This window comes from Dromiciops gliroides, chromosome 1, assembly GCF_019393635.1.
Source record: "Dromiciops gliroides isolate mDroGli1 chromosome 1, mDroGli1.pri, whole genome shotgun sequence".
Taxonomy (NCBI): domain Eukaryota; kingdom Metazoa; phylum Chordata; class Mammalia; order Microbiotheria; family Microbiotheriidae; genus Dromiciops; species Dromiciops gliroides.
The window spans coordinates 624,694,311-624,718,715 of NC_057861.1; the positions used below are offsets into that span (position 1 = coordinate 624,694,311).

Genomic DNA, 24,405 nt, shown 5'->3' on the forward strand with positions numbered 1-24,405 from the left:
AACACAGAATGTCCAATTACTTGAGGATCGCTGTTGCTTTCGTAAGAAACTAAACGGTTCTCACTGGAACCACAGCAGGAAACAAGTGGGTTCTTCGGGACCCAGAAATGCATTAGCAGGGCGGGAGATAAGAGGTAGGCAAACCAGACTTGGCGTGGTGATATAAAAAGGGCTCTGACCGCGGTCGCCGCTCCTATATTTGGACCACAGAGGATCTAGCGCGGGCACGGGTTCGAAGACATGTTCAGCGCAGAGGAACAGGGACGCATCGTCCAGATTTGGAACTTCATAGCTGGCCATGAGGCCGTCTTAGGGATGGAGTTGTTGCAGAGGTGATGCCCAGACAGGGCTGGGGGAGGGAGTAGAGTGGGATACGGAAGCGGGGCGAGGGAGGGAGCGAAGGTCCCCCTCCCCCAGCCCTGGGGTGGGGGGAATGAGAGGGAGGGGCCTGGGGGCAAGGGTCGAGTGTCCCCGGTGCTCTTAGTTTGGAGGGGATGGGGGAAGGGTATAGTTCTAGGCGGGGCTGCGAGGAAGAACTGGGCCCTGAAATCTCAAGGACTGAATGAGGGGCTGGAAAAAAAAAATGCAGTTCAAGGAGGAAGAGAAAGATCCTAAGGTCACAGAGGCCAATGGCGGGAGTTGGGGGCGGGGGTGCGCAGGGGAGGGGGGTTACCCAAGGGAAGTGGAGAGAGAGATAGAAAGGCTACAGAAAGAAGCGCAAGGTCTCTAGTCTGGTGGAGAGGGTGCGGCTAACCACAGCTAAAGGGATGCGGAATGAAGAAAAGAATCTCAAGCGGCTTTGGGAAACTTGTCCGTGCAAAGGGTTTAAGTGAGTCTAGTTAAAACAGCTAACTTTGAGGAAGGGAGTAGACTTTGGGGGCAGGCAGCCCGAGAGGGGCGGAGTCTCACCTCTAGAGGGGACCTAGTTAGGACCAAGCCGGGGGTAGTAGAAGGGAGATCGTGGGGAGACTGGAAGGCACCCCCATTCCTTCTGCTCACGTTCCTCCCTTTCCACTACCACCCAGGTTGTTCGCCGCATATCCCAGCACCAAGAGCTACTTCCCACACTTGATCCCCGGCCTGGAACTAGCTCAGATGCAGAACCACGGCGAGCAGATATTGATGGCCGTGGGCCTGGCGGTGAATCACATGTACGACCTGCGGGCTGCCCTAGGCAGTCTGGCTGATCTGCACTCCGGTATCCTAAGGGTGGAACCGACTAACTTCCATGTGAGCCTAGGAGCCCTTCCATCATCAGTCCTTTTATTCTTCTTCCTAATCCTCAGCCCTGTCTCTCAATCATTGCCAGCTCACCAGCCACCTTGACACCCCATCGTCCTGTCCCTTCCACCCATCTACTTACTTATCCGTGAGCCCATGCATAGGATAGGCACTGGAACTGGGATCTCATTGGTATAGGGAAGTCCCAGGTAAGGAAACAATAGCTACCGGATGAAAGGCCAGCACCGTCTCCAAAAGCTATAGCCTTTTTTATGTGTGAGGCAATTGGGGTTAAGTGACTTGCCCAGGATCACACAGCTAGTACTGTCAAGTGTCTGAGGCCAAATTTGAACTCAGGTCCTCCTGACTCCAGGGCCAGTGTTCTATCCACTATATCACCTAGCTGCCCCAACCAAAGATAGTTGCCCCCTAAAGCAATGAGAGGTTAAGCGACTTGTCTGCCCTCCCCCAGGTGAGACTGGAATCTCCCGTTCAATGCTGCCTCTCCATAAGTATTAGGAAGCTATCCAGAACAGTACATGGCAGTAATAAAAATTAACACGGATATCGTAGTTTACAAGGAGCTCAAGATAGATTTTGTTTTTCATTCATCCATTCACTTATCTAGTAGTTCAGTAAGGGGGAATCTTTGTGTGGAAACTCCTCCCAGGGAGGGAAATTGCCAGCCACCCTCTATGACTTTAAGATAAAGTCTGGCTAGTTTACTGAGGCACATAGAGATCTGTAGACCTGTCTAGGGTCACCCAGTCAGTAAGTGTGAACGGTGGGACTTGAATTGGGGACAGGCTGACTCCAAGCCCAGCAGGTTCCAATTTACACCAAAAAACAAACAAACCAGAAGGAGCATCTTCCTGGGCAATGATGTGTCACAGTGCATAGAGCATGGACTCTTGGAATCAGGAGGACATGAGTTCAAATCTGGCCTCAGACACTTGATATTTACTAGCTGTGTGACCCTGGGTAAATCACTTAACCCTAATTGCCTTGCCAAAAAAATTTAAATAAATGAAACAGATCACTAGGCCTCTTGATCTATAAATTCATGTTGTTTCACCTTTACTATACTGCTACAGACAGTGCAGAAAGCCTTGGCCTTGGGGTCAGGACACCCAAGAGGAGTTGTACCAATAACTAGCCTTGTGACCTTGAACAAGTCATTTCTGCCATCTGGGATTTGGTTTTCCCATCTGCAAAATGAGAGATAAAGATACCTGCCTTGACTGTTATGAGGATCAACTAAGAATGGGAAAGTTATTTTGTAAACTGTAATGGGTAATTCTTATTATGACATCCTGAAGTTAGGTCTTCCTCCGGTTGTCCAAGTTAAAATAGCTAACTTTAGGGCAGCTATGTGACACAATGGATAAAGCACTGGCCTTGGATTCAGGAGGACCTGAGTTCAAATCCAGCCTCAGACACTTGACACTTACTAGCTGTGTGACCCTGGGAAAGTCACTTAACCCTCATTGCCCCGGGGGGAAAAAAAAGAATGGTGGAAATTAAAAAAAACAACAACAACAAAAAACAGCTAACTTTGAGGAAGGGAGTAGACATTGGGGGCAGGCAGTCTGAAAGGGGTGGAGTTCGGGCTCCATTGCCTTTACACAACCTCCGTAAGCCCTATTAAGGGGTGGAGGGTATGGGTACCTCAAAGAACTTTAAAACTTTAAAACTATCAGCCAATCTGATTTATTCTAAATGGGGAATGATGGAGAAGACCCTGCCCACATACCCTCCATTGGCCTTTCCGATCATGATGAGTCACAATTCAGAGGTCACAGGTTTCAAGTGGTTTCTGTGTCTTAATGTTGCCCTCCATCCTCTCTGCCCCTCTACAGTTCCTGATCCATTGTTTCCAAGTGATGCTGGCTTCCCACCTGCAGGAAGAATACACTGCAGAGATGCATGCAGCTTGGGACAAGTTTCTGACCAATGTGGCTGTGGTTCTAACAGAGAAATATCACTGAGGAAGTCTGAGTTGCCCTAAAAGAAACTCTGCCTTCTTTCATCCTCCAAAACAAAATAAAATCCTCAGTTTTCTCTAAAGTGTCATTGCCTTGCCTTGAATGGGATGGGCTCTGTGGGGCTGGTGAATAATTGGGACAGAAAAGTCTGGAAATAGGAGCAATCTCAGAAAATGGGCTTGGATTGACCCAAAGAGCCCCTTGCCCCCTCCCCCTTTTTTGGCAAGAGGGTAGGGCAGAGAATCTCCTAGAGACCTAGTGACTGGGAGGTGCCACAGAGAGTGAATTCTGTTATGCCCAGAGGACCCAGTTGAAGGCTCAGACCCTTAGCACAATTGCTGGCACATAGTAGGTGCTAAATAAATGCTTATTGACTCAAGTGACTGGTGACCTGTCTTGTTTATAGGAAGCAGCTGGACACTTTAAAGAAGGAAGGCCCAAGGGGCAGCTAGGTAGCACAGTGGATAGAGCACTGGCCCTGGATTCAGGAGGACCTGAGTTCAAATCCAGCCTCAGACATTTAACAATTACTAACTGTGACACTGGGCAAGTCACTTAACCCCAATTGCCTCACACACAAAAAATAAGAAGGAAGGCCCAAGAATGAGTGTTGAGTATTTCAGGGACACCCTTGTGTGCCAACCCCTCTTGTCCCACTGCCAATCCTCAACCCCAAAGGACCACAGTGTTCTCCCCAAGTCAGGAAGTTAATCCTCGATGGAGAAGGCAGCCAGATCACAGGATCATAGATTTAAAGCTAGAAAGGATTTCATCTAGTCCAACCCTGTCATCCATCAAATAAGGAAACATGAGTCTTGGAGTGGTAAAGTGGCACAAAGCTGAGTCTGAATCCAGGTTCCCTGCTTCCAAATCCACCTTCCCCCTCCCCAACCCCACCCCCTGCATGAAGAATTGCTACAGAATATCAAAACCAGAAGAGGTCTTAAAGCATAAAATGATTTTAGCTAGAAGGTACCTAAAATCATCTAGTTTTATGACAGAAGAAATGGATATGGATAAAAGAATGGGAAGATCCCTGGCCTAGAACTTAGGTTCTAATCCCAGATCTGTAACTAATTAGCACTGTGATCTCAATTTTCTAATGTGTAAAGTGAAGATAATAGTGTCTGCCATTGCTATTGCACAGGGTTATTATGTTCCAGTGCGAAGTGCCATCAAAATAGAATGTATCATTAAAGTGTTAACTATGATCTCCTCCCATAAAGTATTAAGGAGTTTTATGTGCCATCAACATTATTATTGTTTTTTAATTTTTGGAGGTAGTTGGAGTTAAGTGACTTGCCCAGGGTCACACAGCTAGTAAGTATCTGAGGCTAGATTTGAACTGAAGTCCCCTTGACTTGAGGGCTGATGCTCTATCCACTTTGCCACCCAGCTGCCAAAAATATTATTAAAGGATGCTCAGGATTCTTCTAAAAGCTTTCCCCCAAATAGTGTGACATCCTTCCCTGTCTTCCCCTCCCCTCCTCTTCTCTCCCCTCCCCTCCTCTCCCTTCCCTATATTTCCCAAATTTTCACAAGTTCTGAAATTCTGTCTTTTAACTAGAAAACATGACTCTAGAAGGGTTATAGATTGGTCACATTTATTGTTAATGTCTGATTAAATTACTTCCCTTTTAACACTTAGCTAAAGTTCAGAGTTGAAGCTGAGATGTGAACTAGAGAGAGGAAAGGAGAGATGAGGTAGAGGAGGCCAGAGCATTCTGAGGACCCTAACTAACTAGTAGATATGGTCTCCAACCAGAGGCATCAACCAGGGGCATAGTGCCTCATATACAGTGGGTGCTCCAAATACATTTGCTGAATGGAGCCACAGAGCCTAGTGTTGTCCTGGGATGGGATAGCGTGGGAGATCCAGGGATTGGGCAGAAAGGGAAGAATAGAATTGGAAGTAAGGTGGAAGGAACTTGAAAGGTGGGCGGGTCTGGGTCTGAACAATCATTTTGGCAGGGGGAAATATAGGGACTGGGGAGAGGAGTGAAAACATGGAGTAGTGGAAAGAATGGTGGTTTTGGAGTCAGAGACCCTGGGGTTGACTCTGTTATCTGCCACTTAATAACTAGATGACCTTAAGCAGATTACTTCTCCTCTCTGAGCCTCAGTTTCCTTATCTGCAAGATAATAGGGTTGAATTAGATAAATTTTAATGTCCCATACATTCCTATGAATGAAATAAAATTGAGGAAGAGAGTCCAGAAAAGGAGGTGGGCATAGAAACACAGTCCTTCATCTATTTTCCAGTTTCGTGTCATAAATCTTTATGGTTGTAAGATGGAGGAGAGTAGGGCACTAAGATCTATGAAGGGTTGTTTTTATTCAATCAAGTCTGACTCTTGGTGATCCCATTTGGGGTTTTCTTGGAAGAGAAACTGGAGTGGCTTGCCATTTCCTTCTCTGACTCATTTTACAGATGAGGAAACTGAGACAAAAAGGGTTAAGTGACTTGCCCAGGGGTCACATGGCTAGTAAGTATCTGAGGCCAGATCTGAACTTAGGTCTTCTGATTCCTACTTTTGAAAACTGTCTGTCAAATACAGATTTTTCTGGTTTTGAATTCTTATTACTTTACCCTAGGCCTTGTAGATCTGTAGACCTTCCAAGATAACATTAATCTAGTAACTGCTTCTTTTAGGTCAGGTTATTTTTTTTAATTTTTTTTGCGGGGCAATGAGGATTAAGCGACTTGCCCAGGGTCACACAGCTAGTAAGTGTCAAGTATCTGAGGCTGAACTTGAACTCAGGTACTCCTGAATTCAGAGCTGGTGCTTTATGCACTGTACTACCTAGCTGCCCCCTACCCACGTTATTGGAATGATCTCCCTGACTTCTGTCTGCCCCTCTCCCATCAATCCTTCCCACAAGTGTCAAAACAATTTTCCTAAGGCACAGTACTAAATACCTCACTCCTTTGCTCAAGGACCTAAAGTAGCTCCCTTTTGCCTTGGCAATAAGATAAAATATAGACTTCACAGCTGGGAATTTAAAGTACTCCAGAAGGGGTGGCTAGGTGGCATAGTGGATAAAGCACCGTCCCTGAATTCAGGAGTCCCTGAGTTCAAATCCAGCCTCAGACACTTGATACTTATTAGCTGTGTGACCCTGGGCAAGTCACTTAACCCCTATTGCCCCATGAATGAATGAATGAATGAATAAAGAAAGAAAGAAAGTACTCCAGAGCCTCATTCCTAATTAACTCCTTCACACATCATATGTTCCAGTCAACCTTAACTTCTGCCAGTTTTCCAAACTGGACGTTCCATCCTCTGACATACTTTTCCTCCTCATTTCTGCTGCTTAGAACCTTTTTCTGTATCCAAGGTTCAGCTTAAATACCTCCTCCTCCATGAAGCCTTCCTTGATCCTTCCCAACTGCCTCCCTCCTCAAATTCTCGTACCCAGAATTATATTTATCTGTGAAAAAGTGATATTCTGTGAGAGACTCTAAGTTTTGTGAGGGCAAGAACTGCTTCATTGGTGTCTTTTTATTTCCACAGCCAAGCTCTATAGTCTTCAGGAGGTAAGCACTCATATTAGAAATCTGATCAATGCAGGAACCAATTATGATTTCAAGAGACTGAAAATGAAAAAGAGAGAGAGAGAGAGACTGAGAATGATTGAGAATCCTGCCTCTTAGCCAAGAAGTGATACAAGACCATAGGGGCAGAAAACACATTTTCAGGAAGGACCAATGTGTTGATTTTTTTTCTTGGCGATGCTATTTGTTATATCAAAGGGCTTGTTTTGGGGGATAGGGTAGTGACAGAACTTGAAGGAAAGAGAAGGATCATCAAGAAAACATTTGTAAAATACACAAAAGAGGATGAAAAGTTCAGAAGTAGACAGAAGCAAACAGGGGTGTGTTTGTGAAAGAAGGGAAGGGAGAGAGGGAGGGAGAGAAAGAGAAAGAGAGGGAGTGAAAGGGAGAGGGGGAAGAAGGTAGAAAAAGTGAGAGAGGGAGGGAGAAAGAGGAGAGAGGAAAGGAGAGAAAGAGGGAAAAAGAGAGGGGTAGGGAGGGAGAGGGAATGTGTGTGTGTGTGTGTGTGTGTGTTTAGCAAAATATGTGATTTCATTGGTATGGGGACCTGTCAATGAAGGACTCCCCCATCAATCCCTCTTGAGGTCTATAGCTTGCTTAGGACACTAAAGCCAAGGTCACACAACCAATAGGGATCAAATTGGAGCTAAGAACTCAGGGTTTCTGGACTATGAGACCCCACTCTCTCTATTCACTGAGCCATGCTGACTGGATGTTAATACATTGAATATACACTTTTTTGTTGGTGGTGGTGGTGAGGCAATTGGGGTTAAGTGACTTGCCCAGGGTCACACAGCTGGTAAGTGTTAAGTGTCTGAGGTCGAATTTGAACTCAGGTCCTCCTGAATCCAAGGCTGGTGCTCTATCCACTGTGCCACCTAGCTGCCCCGAATATACACTTTTAAAAACCTCTATTAAGGGAAGTTCACAATGTCAAACACAAATCTCTATTTGGTAATTTGTATTATTGAAATCTTTTAGTTTGTTGCATGATTAAAAAGAAAAAGAAAATGGAAGGAAAGGGGTGGAAAGGAAATTCCTGGTCATAGGGAAAGAAAGGTTAACCAGACTGGGGCTTATGGGGAACCCAGGACAGGGAAAAAGATTCCACTGCTGTGAAACATATGCTGCCTTCCTGACTATCTATCTGCATTACACATACCACCTGGCCCTGAGTGTGTTCTGATCCCCCAACAGCTTCCCCCTGGTTCCATCCTAGCTGATACCTCCTAAGGTCTTCTGATGCAGGCTTCTTTCTGGAAGCTCAAGGTTGTGGAGAAAGCTAGGGAGGGGTTGGGCTTGTGACCTTTGAGTTCCCTTTGAGATCTAAATCTATGACTCTGTGCACCTCCAGGAAAGCTCCTTGGACCGTAACATTCATATGAAGGGACTATTCCCTTGCTAGTAACCTGTGGTACCCAGGTAGGACCAATCGGGCCAGGATGCTTCCTGGGATTACCCCTGTAATGTGGAGAATGGGAACCTCCAGCTTTACTACTGCACTGGCTGTTTGACTAGTGAGTGAGCCAGAGTGTGTGACTTGGCTGCCCATGGCCACTTCTGTACTATGTTGGAGCCTCCTGACATTCCTAAGGGGCAGCTTGTTCAGGGACACAGAAACTCAGTGGCAGAGCAGGGACTGGCCCATGTCCCCTGAACCTCAGGACAGAGATGCTGCCCAGGATGTCTTCATTTGGCTCCCAAGGCTGCTGGTATGGACGGATAGACAGACACCCAAGAGTGAATGTGGGCCAGAGACCAAACACTCCTATCCAAACTCAGCTGTGAGCCGGGTCCCCCCTTTCCCACCTCAGTCTTCCAAACTGTAGCATCTGGGTATCCAACTGTCTGAACTCTCTGATCTGCCAGGGGGCTGTGCATCACAGGATGGAAATGATAGCCTGAATGAAAGCTGGAAGAGACCTTAGAGCTCATCTACAACTGCTTCTCCTCATTTCACAGATAGGGAAACTGAGATCCAGGGAGGTTAAGTGATTTTCTCAAAATCACACAGGTACTAAGTGAGAGAGCCAGGGGATTTGTACCCAAGTCTCTTTATTTCAATCAGTGTCATTCCACAGTCCCGCTCTGCTTTCCAGAAGGTGGGGGAGGAGTGACACAAGAGGTTTCGCCCAGTCTGATGGCAGAACAGAAAGGGTTCAGAGCCTGCCAGGGCCCCTTTAGAGTTGGGGATCCCTAAAGGGAGCACAGCGCCTCTTGCTGGGGATGCACAGCCTTGCACCGCCTAAGTCAGTGACTCAGCGGGGCCCCTGGCATCCTAAACTGGGCACTGCGCCAGCCAATGAGCGAAGTCAACTGGGGGACCTACCCAGGGCGTGCCCTTCCAGGGAACCCCATAAAATAGACTATGGGACTCGGAGCTACATATTTCTGGTCCTGCACAGAACCGGGAAAGAAGTCAACATGGTGCTCTCCAGCTCTGACAAGACTCACGTGAAGGCGATCTGGGGTAAGGTGGGAGGCAACGCCGGTGCCTACGCCGCTGAAGCCCTGGAGAGGTAAGGGCCCCCCCTCTCCTCCGCAGCCTCCCACTTCCCTCCCTCTCTGCTGCCGCTTCCCAGACCCGCAGACACAGACGTGCCCCTTCCCCGAATTCCAGTCCAGGTCCAGAATTCCAACACGTCCCTTCCCGAACTGAGCCCACAGGATCCCCAGCGATCGTCGGAGCTCAGAATCTCTTCCCTCTCTCTTAGTACCTCCCCGCTATTTCCCCTCGTCCTCAGCCCTGGGGCTGGCTCCACAGTGTCCAGTGGACAGCGCTCAGAATGTGCTCCAAAGGAACCCCCTTTCCTTTCCACAGGACCTTCCTCAGTTTCCCCACCACCAAGACCTACTTCCCCCACTTCGACCTGTCCCATGGCTCTGCCCAGGTCAAGGGTCATGGCCAGAAAATAGGCGATGCCCTGACCCAGGCTGTCGCCCATGTGGATGACCTGCCCGGGACCCTGTCCAACCTGAGCGACCTGCACGCCCACAAGCTGAGGGTGGATCCTGTCAACTTCAAGGTGAGCCAGAGCTCAAGGGACCCACCAAGGGCAAGCTGAGGGATCCGAGGCCGGCGACTGGGGATGCTCAGTGTGGTCCGGAAGGCAGCTCCGTTGAGGGCAGCGGTTCTTACAACGAAGACTTGGCACGCGGGCGGATCACTGGGCGCCAGAGGAGAGTAGGGTTTGAGCAGGATCAGGTCGGGCGCAGTGGGCGGGTGGAGAACAGGGAAGGTAAGAGGAGGAAGCAGGCAGGTCCAGTGCGGTGAGGGAAGTGTGTGTGCTCACACAAAGCTGGAGGAGCCTGACTTAAGAGCTGTCCCTTCTCCTCTCTCCCAGTTCCTGAGCCACTCCCTGCTCGTGACTCTGGCCAGTCACCTCGGCAAGGAATTCACTCCCGAGATCCACGCCTCCTTGGACAAGTTCTTGGCTGCCGTGTCTACCGTGCTGACTGCGAAGTACCGTTAAGTCTGTGTCGGAGGCCAGAGATATCCCCCGCCACCGCGGTGGCCACCATCCAAGCTGCCAGACACTCAATGTCCCCAGCCCCTCCCTCCCCGCATGGGCAGATGGAAGTATTCGAATAAAGCCTGAGTCTGCCAGAACTTGAATGTGTACATTTGCATTGTGTCTGGGGACAAAGGGTGTGTGTGTGTGTGTGTGTGTGTGTGTGTGTGTGAGAGAGAGAGAGAGAGAGAGAGAGAGAGAGAGAGAGAGAGAGAGAGAGAGAGAGAGAGATACTTAAGAGGGATGGGCAACCCCAATGTTTGGTTTCTACCATCCTGACTCCCTGCTCCTTGCACATCCTGAAAGGGTGGAGTGGGGAGAGAAAGCCTTGCAGTAGAAATGGGAGAGAAGATGGACCCAGACCATCCTCCTCATCTCCCCCAGTACTCTTGGAGCCTCACAAGCATACCTGCCCACACTCTAACCCCATTTTATTTGTTCAATTGTGGTACAAACATTGACTGTAATCTCTGGGTGGCAAGGCTGGGTTCTCTAAGTGGAGAGACAAAGTATAATAAAACTTGGTCTGGACCTGGGAGGAGCTTCCTCACTAGAACTGGAAAGATGCAGTGGACTCATCTTAGCCTAGTTGATACCCGAATTTACATATGCTTGCAGGGAGGCCTGGTTGCCTGAATATGTTGTCTGATGGAGTTGGAAGGGGATAATAAACTGAGAGGTGGTATTTTCCTTCAACTGCTCTTTCAGACAGGGAGTGAGAGAGGCCAGCCTAAGGCAATCCTAGGTTTCAGCTCATTGTGGGAGTTGTGGAGAAAGAGAATTCTAGCCTTGGTACACCCTGGGCTCTCATTAGCAACTCTGAGACATTCTATGGGGAAATCATGAGATAGGACACTTTAAGGAGGGGTTCTTCAAGGAAGGCTCAGATGCTTTGGACCTAGAGACAGCCTCTTGACTAGAACCCCCAAGATAGAGGAATTATGACTGCCACTCCTTTTTCCTCCTTTGTTTCTTGTATTTAGGTTTGTTGGTGCTCTGTGGCTGCTTGCATTCATGATTGAGTTCAGAAGGGCATGTAGGGAGCTGGGGAATGGGTGGGAGCCAAGAACTTGATATGAACTGAATAGGTCTTGTTTCTTTGTTGATACTGGGCTTCCCCCCTTACCATTACACTTTCCATCCCCTACCTCCAAGAGTTCTAGTTTGGACTCTCTCATTTACATACTCCATCACTTGCAATAAGCCACTTCCTTTTTCTAGGTCTCATTTGCCTTCTCTGTCATGAGTGGCTTAGTCTGGGGGCTCCCTAAGGTCCCTTCAGCATTGGTAGGCTATGCTCTCCAGATCCTTTTCACTTCTTCTTTTTTTTTTTTTTTAAGCGAGGCAATTGGGGTTAAATGACTTGCCTAGGGTCACACAGCTAGTAAGTGTTAAGTGTCTGAGGCCGAATTTGAACTCAGGTACTCCTGACTCCAGGGCTGGTGCTCTATCCACTGCGCCATCTAGCTGCCCCTCCTTTTCACTTCTAACATTGTATTGACTATATTTCCCACATTCTATATTCTGAGGTTCCTGCCAACTCTAATAGTTCTAAATTTTGAGCATGCTTTCAGCTAATGGTCTAGGATCTAGAACAACTGAGTCTATCTATGTGAATATTCTAGTCTTGTATAACAATAGCAGTGCAAGAACACCACATGGATGTGGATCTGTCTACCAGGCTCAGGCTCTGTTTAACCTTAATCTACTATTCTCTTTGTTCTTTACTGGACAAAAGAGGGTTAAGTGACTTGCCCAGGGTCACACAGCTAGTAAGTGTCAACTGTCTGAGGCCAGATTTGAACTCAGGTCCTCCTGGATCCAGGGCTGGTGCTTTATCCACTGTGCCACCTAGCTGCCCCTACTATTCTCTTTGAGTCTCAGATCTCTCATCCTGAAAATGGGGATAATCATCTTCACCCTAACTCCCTCACAAAGTGTTCAACAGGATCAAATAGAATCCTTTCCAATAAGTGCATTGTAAGCTTTAAGCTCCTATTCATTTGCCATCTTAATTTTTTTTGTTGTTTATTGTTTCAGTTATATCTGACTATTTGTGACCCCATTTAGGGTTTTCTTGGAAGAGATACTAGAGTGGTTTGCATTTCTTTCTCCAGCTCATTGTAAAGATGATGAAATTGAGGCAAACTGGGTTAAGTGGTGTAAAGTTGTTATCTATACTGTCTAAAATATGTCTAAAATATGTAATGAGTGGTTGCCAATAAATTAGAAGCTTTAGCAAGAGTTTTAGACTTTTTAAGCATTTATTAAGGAGAATAAGAATTTGGTGAAGAGAGAGAAAGAGGCCTAGATGCCTACAGCTATCTATCTCAGGGAGCCACTGTCTCCAGCTCCTCTCCCCGCTGAGGTCCTCGAGAAAGAGAGTGAGAGATCGAGCCTCGCCCTGTCTTCATCCCACAAGCCTCCTGTGAAACCCGGAATATCCCATCCACTCGTGCACACACAGCTCCAAGTTAATTGGCTGGTAGCTTTGATAGACAGTACCCACGAGCAAACGTCACTTCCTGACACCAAGGAACTGACCTTTCAAACCACATGGCTTGCCCTCAGATGCCTTCTCCTCATGGCAGAATTTTCCTACAGTAACTCTCCAGCAGGTGGTGTCACTCCAATTGTTACAGTGGCTTGCTCAGGGTCACCCAGCTAGTAAGTACCTGAGGCCAGATTTGAACTCAGGAAGATGAGTCTTCCTGACCCCAGGCCCTGCACTCTATCCACTGGGCCTCCTAGCTGCCTTAATGCTTACAAACTCCTTTTCCTCAAGACAATCTTGTGAAGTAGTATGATTGGACAAATGGGCTGGAACCTTGGATTCAAGGATGGAATGAAATTAGACAGTCTTTGTCCATATAACAATTAATAAAGAGGTGACAGAAGAGCAGAACCAGGAGAACATTGTACACAGTAACAGCAACATTGTATGATGATCAACTGTGATATACTGGGCTCTTCTCAACAGTGCAATGACCCAAAACAATTTCAAAGAATTCATTATAGAAAATGTTCTCAACATCCAGAAAAAATAACTGCGGATTCTGAATGCAGATTGAACCATACTGTTTCTACTTTAGGAGTGTTTTTCCCTTCTTTTTGAGGTTTTTCCCTTGTTCTCTGATTCTTTCACAATATGACTAATGCAGAAATATGTTTAATGTGATTTTACATATATAACCTATATCAGATTGCTTTCTGTCTTGGGGAGGAGGGAGGGAAGGGAGGGTGGGAGAAAATTTTGGAACTAAAAATCCTATGAAAACAAATGTTGAAAACTATTCTTACATGTAACTGGAAAATAATAAAATACTTTTATAAAAAAAAAGAGGTAGACATCCAGTGAAGGGGAAATACATTCAGAAAAGGGAAAGAATATTTGTGGAGGATACAGCTGAAAAGAACTTATAAGTGTTGACAATATTCTTTCTTACACAAGTGGGTGGCACAAGTATCCCACCTCACAATGACTATTTTATCAGTCAGTCATTCAACCAGTCCCTTTTAAGTGACTAATATATATCAAGGGGCAGCTAGATGGGTACAGTGGATAGAGTGCAGGACCTGGAGTCAGGAAGACTCATCTTCCTGAGTTCAAATGTAGCTTCAGACACTTATTGGCTGTGTGACCCTGGGCAAGTCACTTAACCCTGTTTGCCTTAGTTTCCTCATCTGTAAGATGAGCTAGAGAAGGGAATGGCAAACCACTCCAGGATCTTTGCCAAGAAAAACCCAAAAGGGGTCACAAAGAGTTAACACACTGAAATGACTGAACAATTGTGTCAGGCACCATAGTCCACCATGGGGATACAAATTTAATTAATGAAGTAATCTTTATTCAAATGAAGCCTATATTCTTTTTTTCCATAAAAGTATTTTGTTATTTTCCAGTTACATGTAGAGATAGTTGGCAACATTTGTTTTTATAAGATTTCTAGTTTCAATTTTTTCTCCCTCCTTCCCCTCCCTCCCCCCTCCCGAAGACAGCAATCAATCCAATATAGGTTATATATGTACAATCACATGAAGCCTATATTCTAATGGAGGAACCAACAAGAACATATGTGTGTGGATATAGAGATAGAGATATGTGTGCATATATACACACATATAACTACATACAGAATAAATATAAAGAGAGTAAATATAAAGGAGTTGTTACAAGATAGTTTGTTCCTAAGGGAGGGCACTAGCAGGGGAGAAGATCAGGAAAGATTTTATGGAGAAGGTGGTGCCTGAGGTTTCTCTTGAAAAAAGAGGAGAGGGGGCAGCTAGGTGACTCAGTGTATGAAGCACCGACCCTGGATTCAGGAGGACCTGAGTTCAAATCCAGCCTCAAACACTTGATATTTACTAGCTGTGTCACCCTGGGCAAGTCACTAAACCCTCATTGCCCAGCCAAAAAGGAAAAAAAAAAGAAAAAGAAAAAAGAGGAGGATTCTATGAGGCACCGGTGGTGGTGGTGGGCATTTTAGGCATAAGGGACAACCAATGAAAAGGACAGAGGCAGGAGATGGAGTGTCATATGTGATGTGATGTGATGTGATTTGACCCTTCCGACTGGAGGGCAGTCAGGAACTCCAAAACCAGGCCAATCATCTCCAAATTTCCCACATGATTCTGAACTCTTTTGGATTTATGTGAACTTCTCCAACATGTCCCCATGCTGGAGATCGTCTCTTTGCCCCCATTCCTGCTTGACTTTCAGCTTTCTTGTGTGTTGTCTTCCCCTCAGTGGACTGAAAGCTTCCTGGGAGCAAAGACTGTCTTTTTCATACTTGTATCCCCAGCTCTTAGCACAGTACCCGGCACAGAGTTGGCACTTAATAAATGTTTATTGACTGACTGTGAACAACAGAGAGAAGGCCCTTTTATCTAAGTCAGGGAACTCAGGTGGAGGATGTAATTTCCATTTTATAAACTTTAATATTTGCAAAGCACTTTAAATTGTAATACCTAATTGATCAAGCCTTCTAAAAGCATCACTTTATCATTTACCAGGCCCTGCACTAGGCACTGGAGATATACGTATGATAAAAGGGATATGGTCTCTGAACTCCATGATCCTACGTGCATTGAACCTGGAGACAATCCATGTGAGAATCAGTGAAAACTAGAAAAGGGGAATGAGTCAGCTTCCCATAGGAGGTGCTGCATGAATTGGCTCTTCCAAATCTCTCCACAACCCTCCTATTACTCCTTTTTCCCCCATCCTCTCAGCTGAGGATCTCAACTGAAAATAAAGGACATTCAGGGGCAGCTAGATGGCACAGTGGTAAGGCACTGGCCCCGGATTCAGGAGTACCTGAGTTCAAATCCAGCCTCAGACACTTGACACTTACTAGCTGTGTGACACTGGGCAGGTCACTTAACCCCAATTGCCTCACCAAAAAAATAAAAAGAAAGAAAGAAAATAAAGGACATTCCCTAGAAGCTGCCTCTTCTTCTGCTCATTTCATTTCAAAATCTCTTGCTAGAATTCCTGGCCCTCATCTCCTCCTTTTCTCCAGTCTCTGACAGAGATGTGGCTCTTCTAGAGCCACACTATCTACATTGGATTGGCCCTTGATTCCATCCCATCTTTCCTTTCCTAGCAGATTGCCACAATTATTCTCTCTTTCCTTCTAATCATCAGTTTCTAACTATCTACTAGTTTGTTTGCCTGTAGCTGACAAAAATGACAAAATTTAAGACCATGCTAAAAAACAACACCAAAAACCTTTCACTGGACACTACTAGCCCATTAAGCTATCATCCAATATATCTCTCTTCCTTTCCTCCTTCAGACTCCTAGAAGCAGCTGTTTATATTGGTAGCTTTAATCTCCTTTCCTCCAATTCATGTCTCAAACATGTATAATTTAGCTGCTGACTCCATCGCTGAATTGTAACTGCTCTCCTTAAAGTTACGTGTGCATACATAGGTATTGTAAAAATAATTTTAATTTACTAACTAGCTAACCGGTTGACCTAATCTGTTGACTTTTGACTGGCTGACTATCTGACTGCTATTAATTGTTTAAGGCAGTCTGTTAGGGCCTTATAAAATCCCATACTGCTCCTCCCAAATTGATAAGCAAAAAAGAATTAAAATGCCTCTTTTAATTAAAGCAAATATGGGGTTTATTTAGGTGAACAAATTTAGAGTTAAATGTAGAATCAAGGATAACAAAATTAAAATACGACCTGTCCGTTTTTTAAACTTTCTGCCACCTCTTGCCTATGGGTATGCTGGCCACTGCCACTGGCCTTGGACAGGTTCGCGTTCAGTCCTCTTCAACCTTCTCAGTCTTCTCCCTTTCACTCTTTAACTTCTCTCTACTTTTTAACTGAAAAGCCCCCTGCTTCACGGCTCCGCTCCTTTCTTCTAACTCCAAGCCCCCTTCATTTTGTCGACCCCCCTTACTGTCTAACTTCCCTCTCTGTACGTAGCGATGAACTCCCCAGCGTCTCTCTTCTTCACTCACCGACCTCCCTGAAAAGCCCCTAACTCTGTACTGTTGCGAACCCCCTTCGTCTCCCTTTGTCTCTTTTTATTAACTTCCTCTCTCAGGTGAAACTCGGGCTGGCCACCCGTGCTGCCCGTACCAAGAGCTGGGGGCTGGTGGAAACAAACCCTCGTGTCTCTCCCATTTTTCCTGCGAGCAGCTTAGCCTGACTCAAAGGTCCCCTGCAACTGAAATGGAGCGGGAGGGGCAGCTCTGTTCAGGGAGCCTGAGGCTAATTTAAACGCCTACAGTATATAATATATATTAATGTTATATAAAATAAATGGTAGGGCAGCTAGGTGGCGCCGTGGATAAAGCACCAGTCCTGGATTCAGGAGGACCTAAGTTCAAACCCGGCCTCAGACACTTGACACTTACTAGCTGTGTGACCCTGGGCAAGTCACTTAACCCCAATTGCCTCACCAAAAAAAAACCCAACTAGAATAAAATATATGGTAAATGATATAATATAAATATATACTATATTATAATATTCATAATATTATATATAAATATAACATTATAGATAACATTATGTATTATATAACACAATATATAATAGTATATAAGTAACATAAAATATAATATGAAACAATATAATATTGTGTATAACAGAAACACATAATATAAATTATATGCCACACACCAAACATGTGTACAGTTACATATATGTATATGAATATATATGTGCACAACACATGTGTTTATGCAGGCACATGCATATGTAAGCACACAAACATACACACACCACATAGAGCAACTACAATAAAAGGAGAAGAATATCAGTTAAGACACCCAAAAGTTCACAGGAGACCAAATGCAAAAAAGGAGGCAGAAGTAGAACCCATGATCTCATATGTTGAAAGATGACCAACATTAATACAACAAACAAGAGGAGCTAGATATGCTAATGAAAAGAGGCAAATTTTACCTCATAGGTTTCATTAAGACTTGGAGGAATGAAACCCATGACTGAACTACAGCTCTGGATGGGTGAACTTCTTTGTATATTAAGAAGGTATATTCATGGTAGGAAATACGATGGAAAATACAGAGTAATGGAAGGAGAAACAGAAGTAATTTTATAGACCACTTGGACAGAAAAAGGAAATAGACAAGGAGCTTAGGAAATAGATCACAAGCCTTACACAGAGGAATAATATGTAGACATTTGCTGGAAGTCTCAGTCTTTCTGTCTGTCTGTCTCTCTCTGCCAAAAGTGAGAATTTGGTTTGTAATTTGGCTTAAATTAGCCTTGCATTCAGAAATTTTCTAATCTTTCCACAAAAAAAAATGTGGAGGACACCCACAGAAGAAATTCTGTTCTAGATCTGATTCTCACTAATGGGAAGGAACTGGGTTGCTGGGCTGGAAATGGTAAGAGCCTTGAGGGGAAGTAACTCTAGAGAAAGTCATCCCAGGAGGAATGGAAGATGCTCAAAAATGAAATTCTGAGCACACGAAGGGGAACAATTGAGGAAAAAAAGGAGATTAGGACACTTCTATCTGCTGCTTAGAGACCCTTAACTAAGGACCTAGGTTATGTTGACTAGAAACCCAGTTTTCTCACAATTGTACATCTCAAGCAACCCATATATCTTATCTGAAAACTGGCATGGTACTGATCAATCAGTTACTGTTCCCATGTTCTTTTGATGCTAAGTGGGTATGGGACAACTCTTTTTCTGAATTCAGGGAACTGTATTTTCTCCCCCTCCAACTTTTTCATCAAATTAGAAATCAGATTACCCAATTCTGTATTGTTTCCTTTTAATTAGTTGGGCTTATTTGATTGTTTTCAATGTGTGTCCCCTTGTAATGGGGGTCCAGTCCGAGTTGAGGTGATCTGGTCCCAATTTGTTAAGCGATTGACATGCATTGCTTCTATATGCTCAGAAGTTTGAACCTTTGTTTCCTTAATCATTTCATCTTCCCACCCCCCCACACACACAATATCAGTGAAAGGCAGAAATGGAACATGTCTGAAGAGACCAGTGTGAATGAACAGAGAACTTACCAACCAACTTGGATTTCTAAAAAGAAAAGTGCAGAAGGTGAAGCCAGATAATGGAGGAAGGCAGGTCCTCTAAAAGTAGGGTGAGGAAGGCTGAAGCTCAGAATGGACTGAGGTTAATAAGGGAATCTCAGGACAACAAAGGGCTTTTTAGATATATTAGTAGGAAAGGAGGATCACAGAGCTGAGAGGACCTTGGCATGGAGAGGATGGGACTCTGATAACTGACAATGGAGAGCAGTAGAAATGTTCCATTCTGATTTTGTTTCTGCTTTTTCTTCCAAAGAGAATGCCCTTTGCACTGGAAATGGCAGAACAAAAATGATGAACAGGGAGTTGCTGCCAAAGATAAGCAAGGCTATGGTAAGAGAACACTTGAGTGTCCCTGATGACTTTGTCACCTGGCCCACATGAACTTCATCTTCGGGCACAGAAAGAACTGACAGAGGCAGTTATTGGATTCCTGAAAGTAATATTAGAAAGATCATGAAATCTACTTAAGATGATGACACTAAGGGTGCTAGAGGAGTTCAGCTCTCCAAAAAACATTCCAGCAAAGTTCTAAAAATGCACCAGAAGGAGCAATGATAAAGAAAATCAAAGAAAGATATTGGAAGAAGAATGAATGGTTTAGAATAGATGTGGGGAAATTTACTCATGAAGTAGACTTTGAAAAATAGAAAATGCAATCAAGAAAAAATATAATGAAGCAAGCAGAACTCAAAGATTCCATGGGACAAGAAGAAATATTAAATAAAGTTAAAGCAACAATCTTGAAAAATATAGAAGGACATGTACTATATCTACTATCAAAAACAAGTGACCTGACCACCTCGCATCTATCAGGTTGGCTAATATGACATAAAAGAAAGATTATAAATGTTGGAGAGGATGTGGAAAAATTGAGACACTAATGCACTCTTGGTGGAGTTGTGAACTGATCCAAACATTCTGGAGAGCAATTTGGAGCTATGCCCAAAAGGAAATCAAATTATGCATATCCTTTTATCCAGTAATACCCTTACTAGATCTATATCCTAAAGAAATAATGAAAAAGGGAAAAGGACCTACATGTACAAAAATATTTATAGCAGCTCTTTTTGAGGTGGCAAAAAATTGGAAATTGAGGGGATGCCCATCATTTGGGGAATGGATGAACAAGTTAGTATATGAATGTAATGGAATACTATTGTGCTATAAGAAATGATGAGCAGTATGCTTTCAGAAAAACCTGGAAAGACTTACATGAACTGATGCAAAGTGAAATGAAGCAGAACCAGAAGAACACTGTACACAGTAACACCAACATAGTGCAATGATCAATTGTAAATGCCTTCCCTTGTCTCAACAATGCAATGATCCAAGACAATTTTGAGGGACTCATGATAGAAAATGCTATCTTCATCCAGAGAAAGAACTAATGGAGTCTAAATGTAGATTAAAGCATATTGTTTTAATTTGTGTGTGTGTGTGTGTGGCTTTTCCCTTTTGATCTGTTTCCTCTTTTACAACATGACTGATGTGGAAATGTGTTTTGCATGATTGCACATGTATAACCTATATCAGATTATTTGCCATTTTAGGAGGGAGAGGTGAGGGAAGGAGGAAGAAAAATTTGGAGATCAAAGTTTTTAAAGAATGAATGCTGGGGGAGGCAGCTAGGTGGCGCAGTGAATAAAACACTGGTCCTGAATTCAGGAGGACCTGAGTTCAAATCCAGCCTCAGACACTTGACATTTACTAGCTGTGTGATCCTGGGCAAGTCATTTAACCCTCATTGCTCCGCAAAAAAAAAAAAAAAAAAGAGAATGAATGAATGAATGAATGCTAAAAATAGTCTTTATGTGTAATTGGAAAAAATTAAATTATATTAAAAAAAAAAAAAAGGAACAGGTTTACCAAAAAACTCACATGGAAAATAAGACAATGAAAGAAATGTTAAGAATCATCAGACTCTAACATGAATGTAAATTTAAAAATAAAGAGACTCAATAATAAGATAAAATAACTAAATTCTCAAAGAGAAAACCCCCAGGATCAGATGGATTTATAAGTGTATTTTACCAAACATTCAAAGTCAATTAATTCTAAGACTACATAAAATGTTTGCAAAAATAGAGGGAAATGGGATTCTTCCAAATTCCTGTGAAATGTAAAGAGGATTCTCTGCCTCACTCTTTCAGAGCTAGGCCAGCTGTATCTCCCTTCTCAGAGTTCTAGGAATACTTGAAGGATTTGGAATATCTATTTTCTAATGCCTTCTGCTCAAACCTCCACTGGTTTTACTATTTCTACTCTTAGGTACCAGTAATTAATACTCCAGTTATATTCCCTTAACCTTGATTGGTTCTTACTAAGGGATATTGACTTCAAAGATTTAGCAAAAGCAAAAATACATCAATTTGCTTGTTAACAAGAAAGTTAAAGGATGAGGGAAAGAGACACCTTTTGCAACTACTAATAAGGCAGGAATTATTGACCAAAGAAGCTGTCGAAAGGCTCACAAGAATAAAATGAACAGCTTTAAAGCCTAGAAAATCGAAAATTTGTTCTACAAACAAAATCAATGCAATTAAAAATAGAAGGAAAATCACTAACTGGGAATTTCCCCCCAAAATTTATATGATAAATATGTGATATCCAAAATATGTAGGGAATTAGAACAAATATATAAGAACAAGAGTCATTTACCAATAGATAAATGGTTTAAAGCATATGAATAGGTAGTTCTCAAGAAGAAAGCAAACTATAAATAACTATTAATATGTGAAAATGTTCTAAATAACTAAAAATAAGAGAAATTTGAAATCTGAGGCTCTAATTCACCATTACTTGAAAGTAGATTATCAAAGATGGCTAAAGGGGGGAAATTATAATTGTTGTAAGGGCTATGGAAGTTTATCTAAATTAAGTACTATTGGTGAAATTCTGAAGTAGCCCAACCATTCTGGAAAGAAATTTGGAACTATACCCTAAAAGTCATTAAAGTATGGGCAACTTTCTGAAATTTCATTTATTTATTTTTTTAAATTTTGAGTTCCAAATTCTCTCTCTACTTCCAGTCCCTCTCCAATCTATTGAGAAGGCAAGCAATACCAATTATGCATGTCAGGTCATGCAAAATGTATTTCCATATTAGCCATATTGCAAAAAAAGGGGAAGAAAAATACAGTTTTTAAAAAGCATGCTAGGGGCAGCTAGGTGGCACAGTGGATAGAGCACTGGTCCTGGATTCAGGAGGACCTGAGTCCAAATCTGGCCTCAGACGCTTAACACTTACTAGCTGTGTGACCCTGGGCAAGTCACTTAACCCCAATTGCCTCACCAAAAAAAAAATTATGCATCAATATGCTCTCAGAGTTCATCAGTTCTTTCTCCAAAGGTAGATAAAAAATTTTATGATGGGTCCTTTGCAATCGACTTAGATCATTGTACTGATTAGAGTAGCTAAGTCTTTTCATATTTGATCATAGTTACAATATTGCTGTTACTGTGCACAATGTTCTCCTGATTCTGCTCATTTCACTTTGCATCAGTACATATATGTTTTCCCAGGGTTTTCCAAAAACATCCTGCTCATCATTTCTTTTTTTTTTTTTCGTTGTGAACGTTAAAAAAAATAAACATTTTATTTATAGTTTTGAGTTCCATATTTTATCCCTCCTTCCCTCCCTCCCCTAACCCCTCCCTGAGTCAGTAAGCAATTATGTAAATTATTATACTTGTTCAATTATGTAAAACATTGCCATACTAGTTATTTTATACAAGAAAACTTGAATAAAAGAAAAAATGAAAGAAAGTAAAAAATAGCATGCTTTAGTCTGTGTTCAATCAATATCAGTTCTTTTTTTGGAGGTGGATAATATGTTTCATCAATAATCCTTTGGGATTGTCTTGGATCATTATATTGCTGAGAATAGTTAAGTCACTCACAGTTCTTCATCAAACAACATTGCTGTCTCTGTGCACAACATCCTCTAGGTTCTGCTCACTTCACTATACATCAGTTCATACAGGTCTTTCCAGGCCTTTCTGAAATCATCCTGCTTGTCATTTCTTATAGCACAATAGTATTCCATCACCATCATATACCACAGCTTGTTTAGTCATTCCCCAATTGAAGGGCATTCCTTTGATTTCCAATTCTTAGTCACCACAAAAAAGAGCTGCTATAAATGTTTTTGTACAAATAGGTCTTTTTCTCTTTTGGAGGATGTCTTTGGGATATAAACCTAGCAGTGGTATTGCTCATCATTTCTTACAGCACAATAGTATTCCCTCATAATCATGTACCATAACTTGTTCATTTATTCCCAATTGATGGGCGGCCCCTCAACTTCCAATTTGTTGTGTATAAATTTTTACCCAGTCATTCCATGACTAGGCTAATATCCTACAAAGATCAAAGAAAGAGGGAATAATAATAGTCTATCATAAACCTGTGTGTGGATGGAAAGGGGATGTCCCATTTCTGTCTCAGACAATAGATACGTGACCCTGGGAAAGGTACTTAAACCATATGAATCTCAATTTCTTTGTCTGTAAAGTGAAGGATTTGCACTCAGTGACATCTGAGGTCCTTTTCAGCTCTAAATCTATGATCTTATGGACCATAGGATAGCTCCTTTCATCATAACCTTCATACTCAGCAGAGCTATTTCAAGAAGGGTGGGGATGCAGAGGGGACAGCTCCCTTGTCAGTAGCCTGTGGTACCCAGGTGGCTCCCATCTGGTCAGGATGCTTCCTAGGGAGGTCCCAGGGGACACAGAAACTCAGTGGCAGAGAAGGGACTGGCTCAATCTTCTGAACCTCAGGACAGAGGTGCCCAACATAAGCCTTCATTTGGCTCCTAGGCTGCTGGTGTGGGCAGATAGACACCCACCTGCGAATGTGGGCTAGAGACCAGACCCTCCTATCCAAATTCAGCTGTGAGCCGGGTCCCCCCTTTCCCACCTCAGTCTTCCAAACTGTAGCATCTGGGTATCCAACTGTCTAATCTCTCTGTCTCTCTGATTTGCCAGGGGGCTGCACATCACAGGATGGAGATGACAGCTTGAATGAAAGCTGGAAGAGACCTTAGATCTCATCTACAACAACTGCTTTTCCTCATTTCACAGATAGAGAAACTGAGATCCAGGGAGGTTAAGTGATTTTCTCAAAATCACACAGGTACTAAGTGAGAGAGTCAGGTGATTTGTACCCAGGTCTCTTTATTTCAATCAGTGTCATTCCACAGCCCCGCTCCGCTTTCCGGAAGGTGGGGGGAGGAGTGAAACGGAAAGCTACAGGCGAATGGGATAATAATAATAATAATAACAATAACAATGTTAACATTGCTATAGCAAATGCTACATGCCAAATATTGTGCTAAACTTTTTTTTCCATTCTTCTCTCCTTTGGTCCTCACAACAAGCTATTACCGTTTCCATTTTACAAAGAAATGAGGTTAAGTGGTTAAGTGACTTGCCCAAGTTCCCACAGCTAGTAATTTCCTGAGGTCGGATTTTAATTCAGGTCACCCTGCTCGGAACTCACCCATCATGGTTGCAGAGGAACTCAGAGCCTAGGCAGAGCCCCATCAGAAGTTAGGAAGACTGAGAGAGAGGCAGGAGCACAG

At 43.5% G+C, this 24,405-nt stretch overlaps 2 protein-coding genes across 2 annotated transcripts; both read left to right on the forward strand.

Moving 5' to 3' along the window:
• The first annotated feature begins 178 nt into the window (after positions 1–178).
• Positions 179–3,272, forward strand: HBM (hemoglobin subunit mu). The gene is made up of 3 exons (XM_043977306.1): positions 179–332; positions 1,026–1,230; positions 3,081–3,272. Exons 1-3 carry the CDS (start codon positions 241–243, stop codon positions 3,207–3,209), a joined length of 426 nt encoding a protein of 141 aa, XP_043833241.1. The 5' UTR covers positions 179–240; the 3' UTR covers positions 3,210–3,272.
• A 5,777-nt stretch (positions 3,273–9,049) lies between these two features.
• LOC122735499 (hemoglobin subunit alpha-like) lies at positions 9,050–10,372 on the forward strand. The gene is given in 5 exon segments (XM_043977093.1): positions 9,050–9,124; positions 9,126–9,178; positions 9,180–9,281; positions 9,584–9,788; positions 10,107–10,372. Coding segments are annotated over 5 exon segments (549 nt in total). The 5' UTR covers positions 9,050–9,064; the 3' UTR covers positions 10,236–10,372.
• The last annotated feature ends 14,033 nt before the right edge of the window (positions 10,373–24,405 follow it).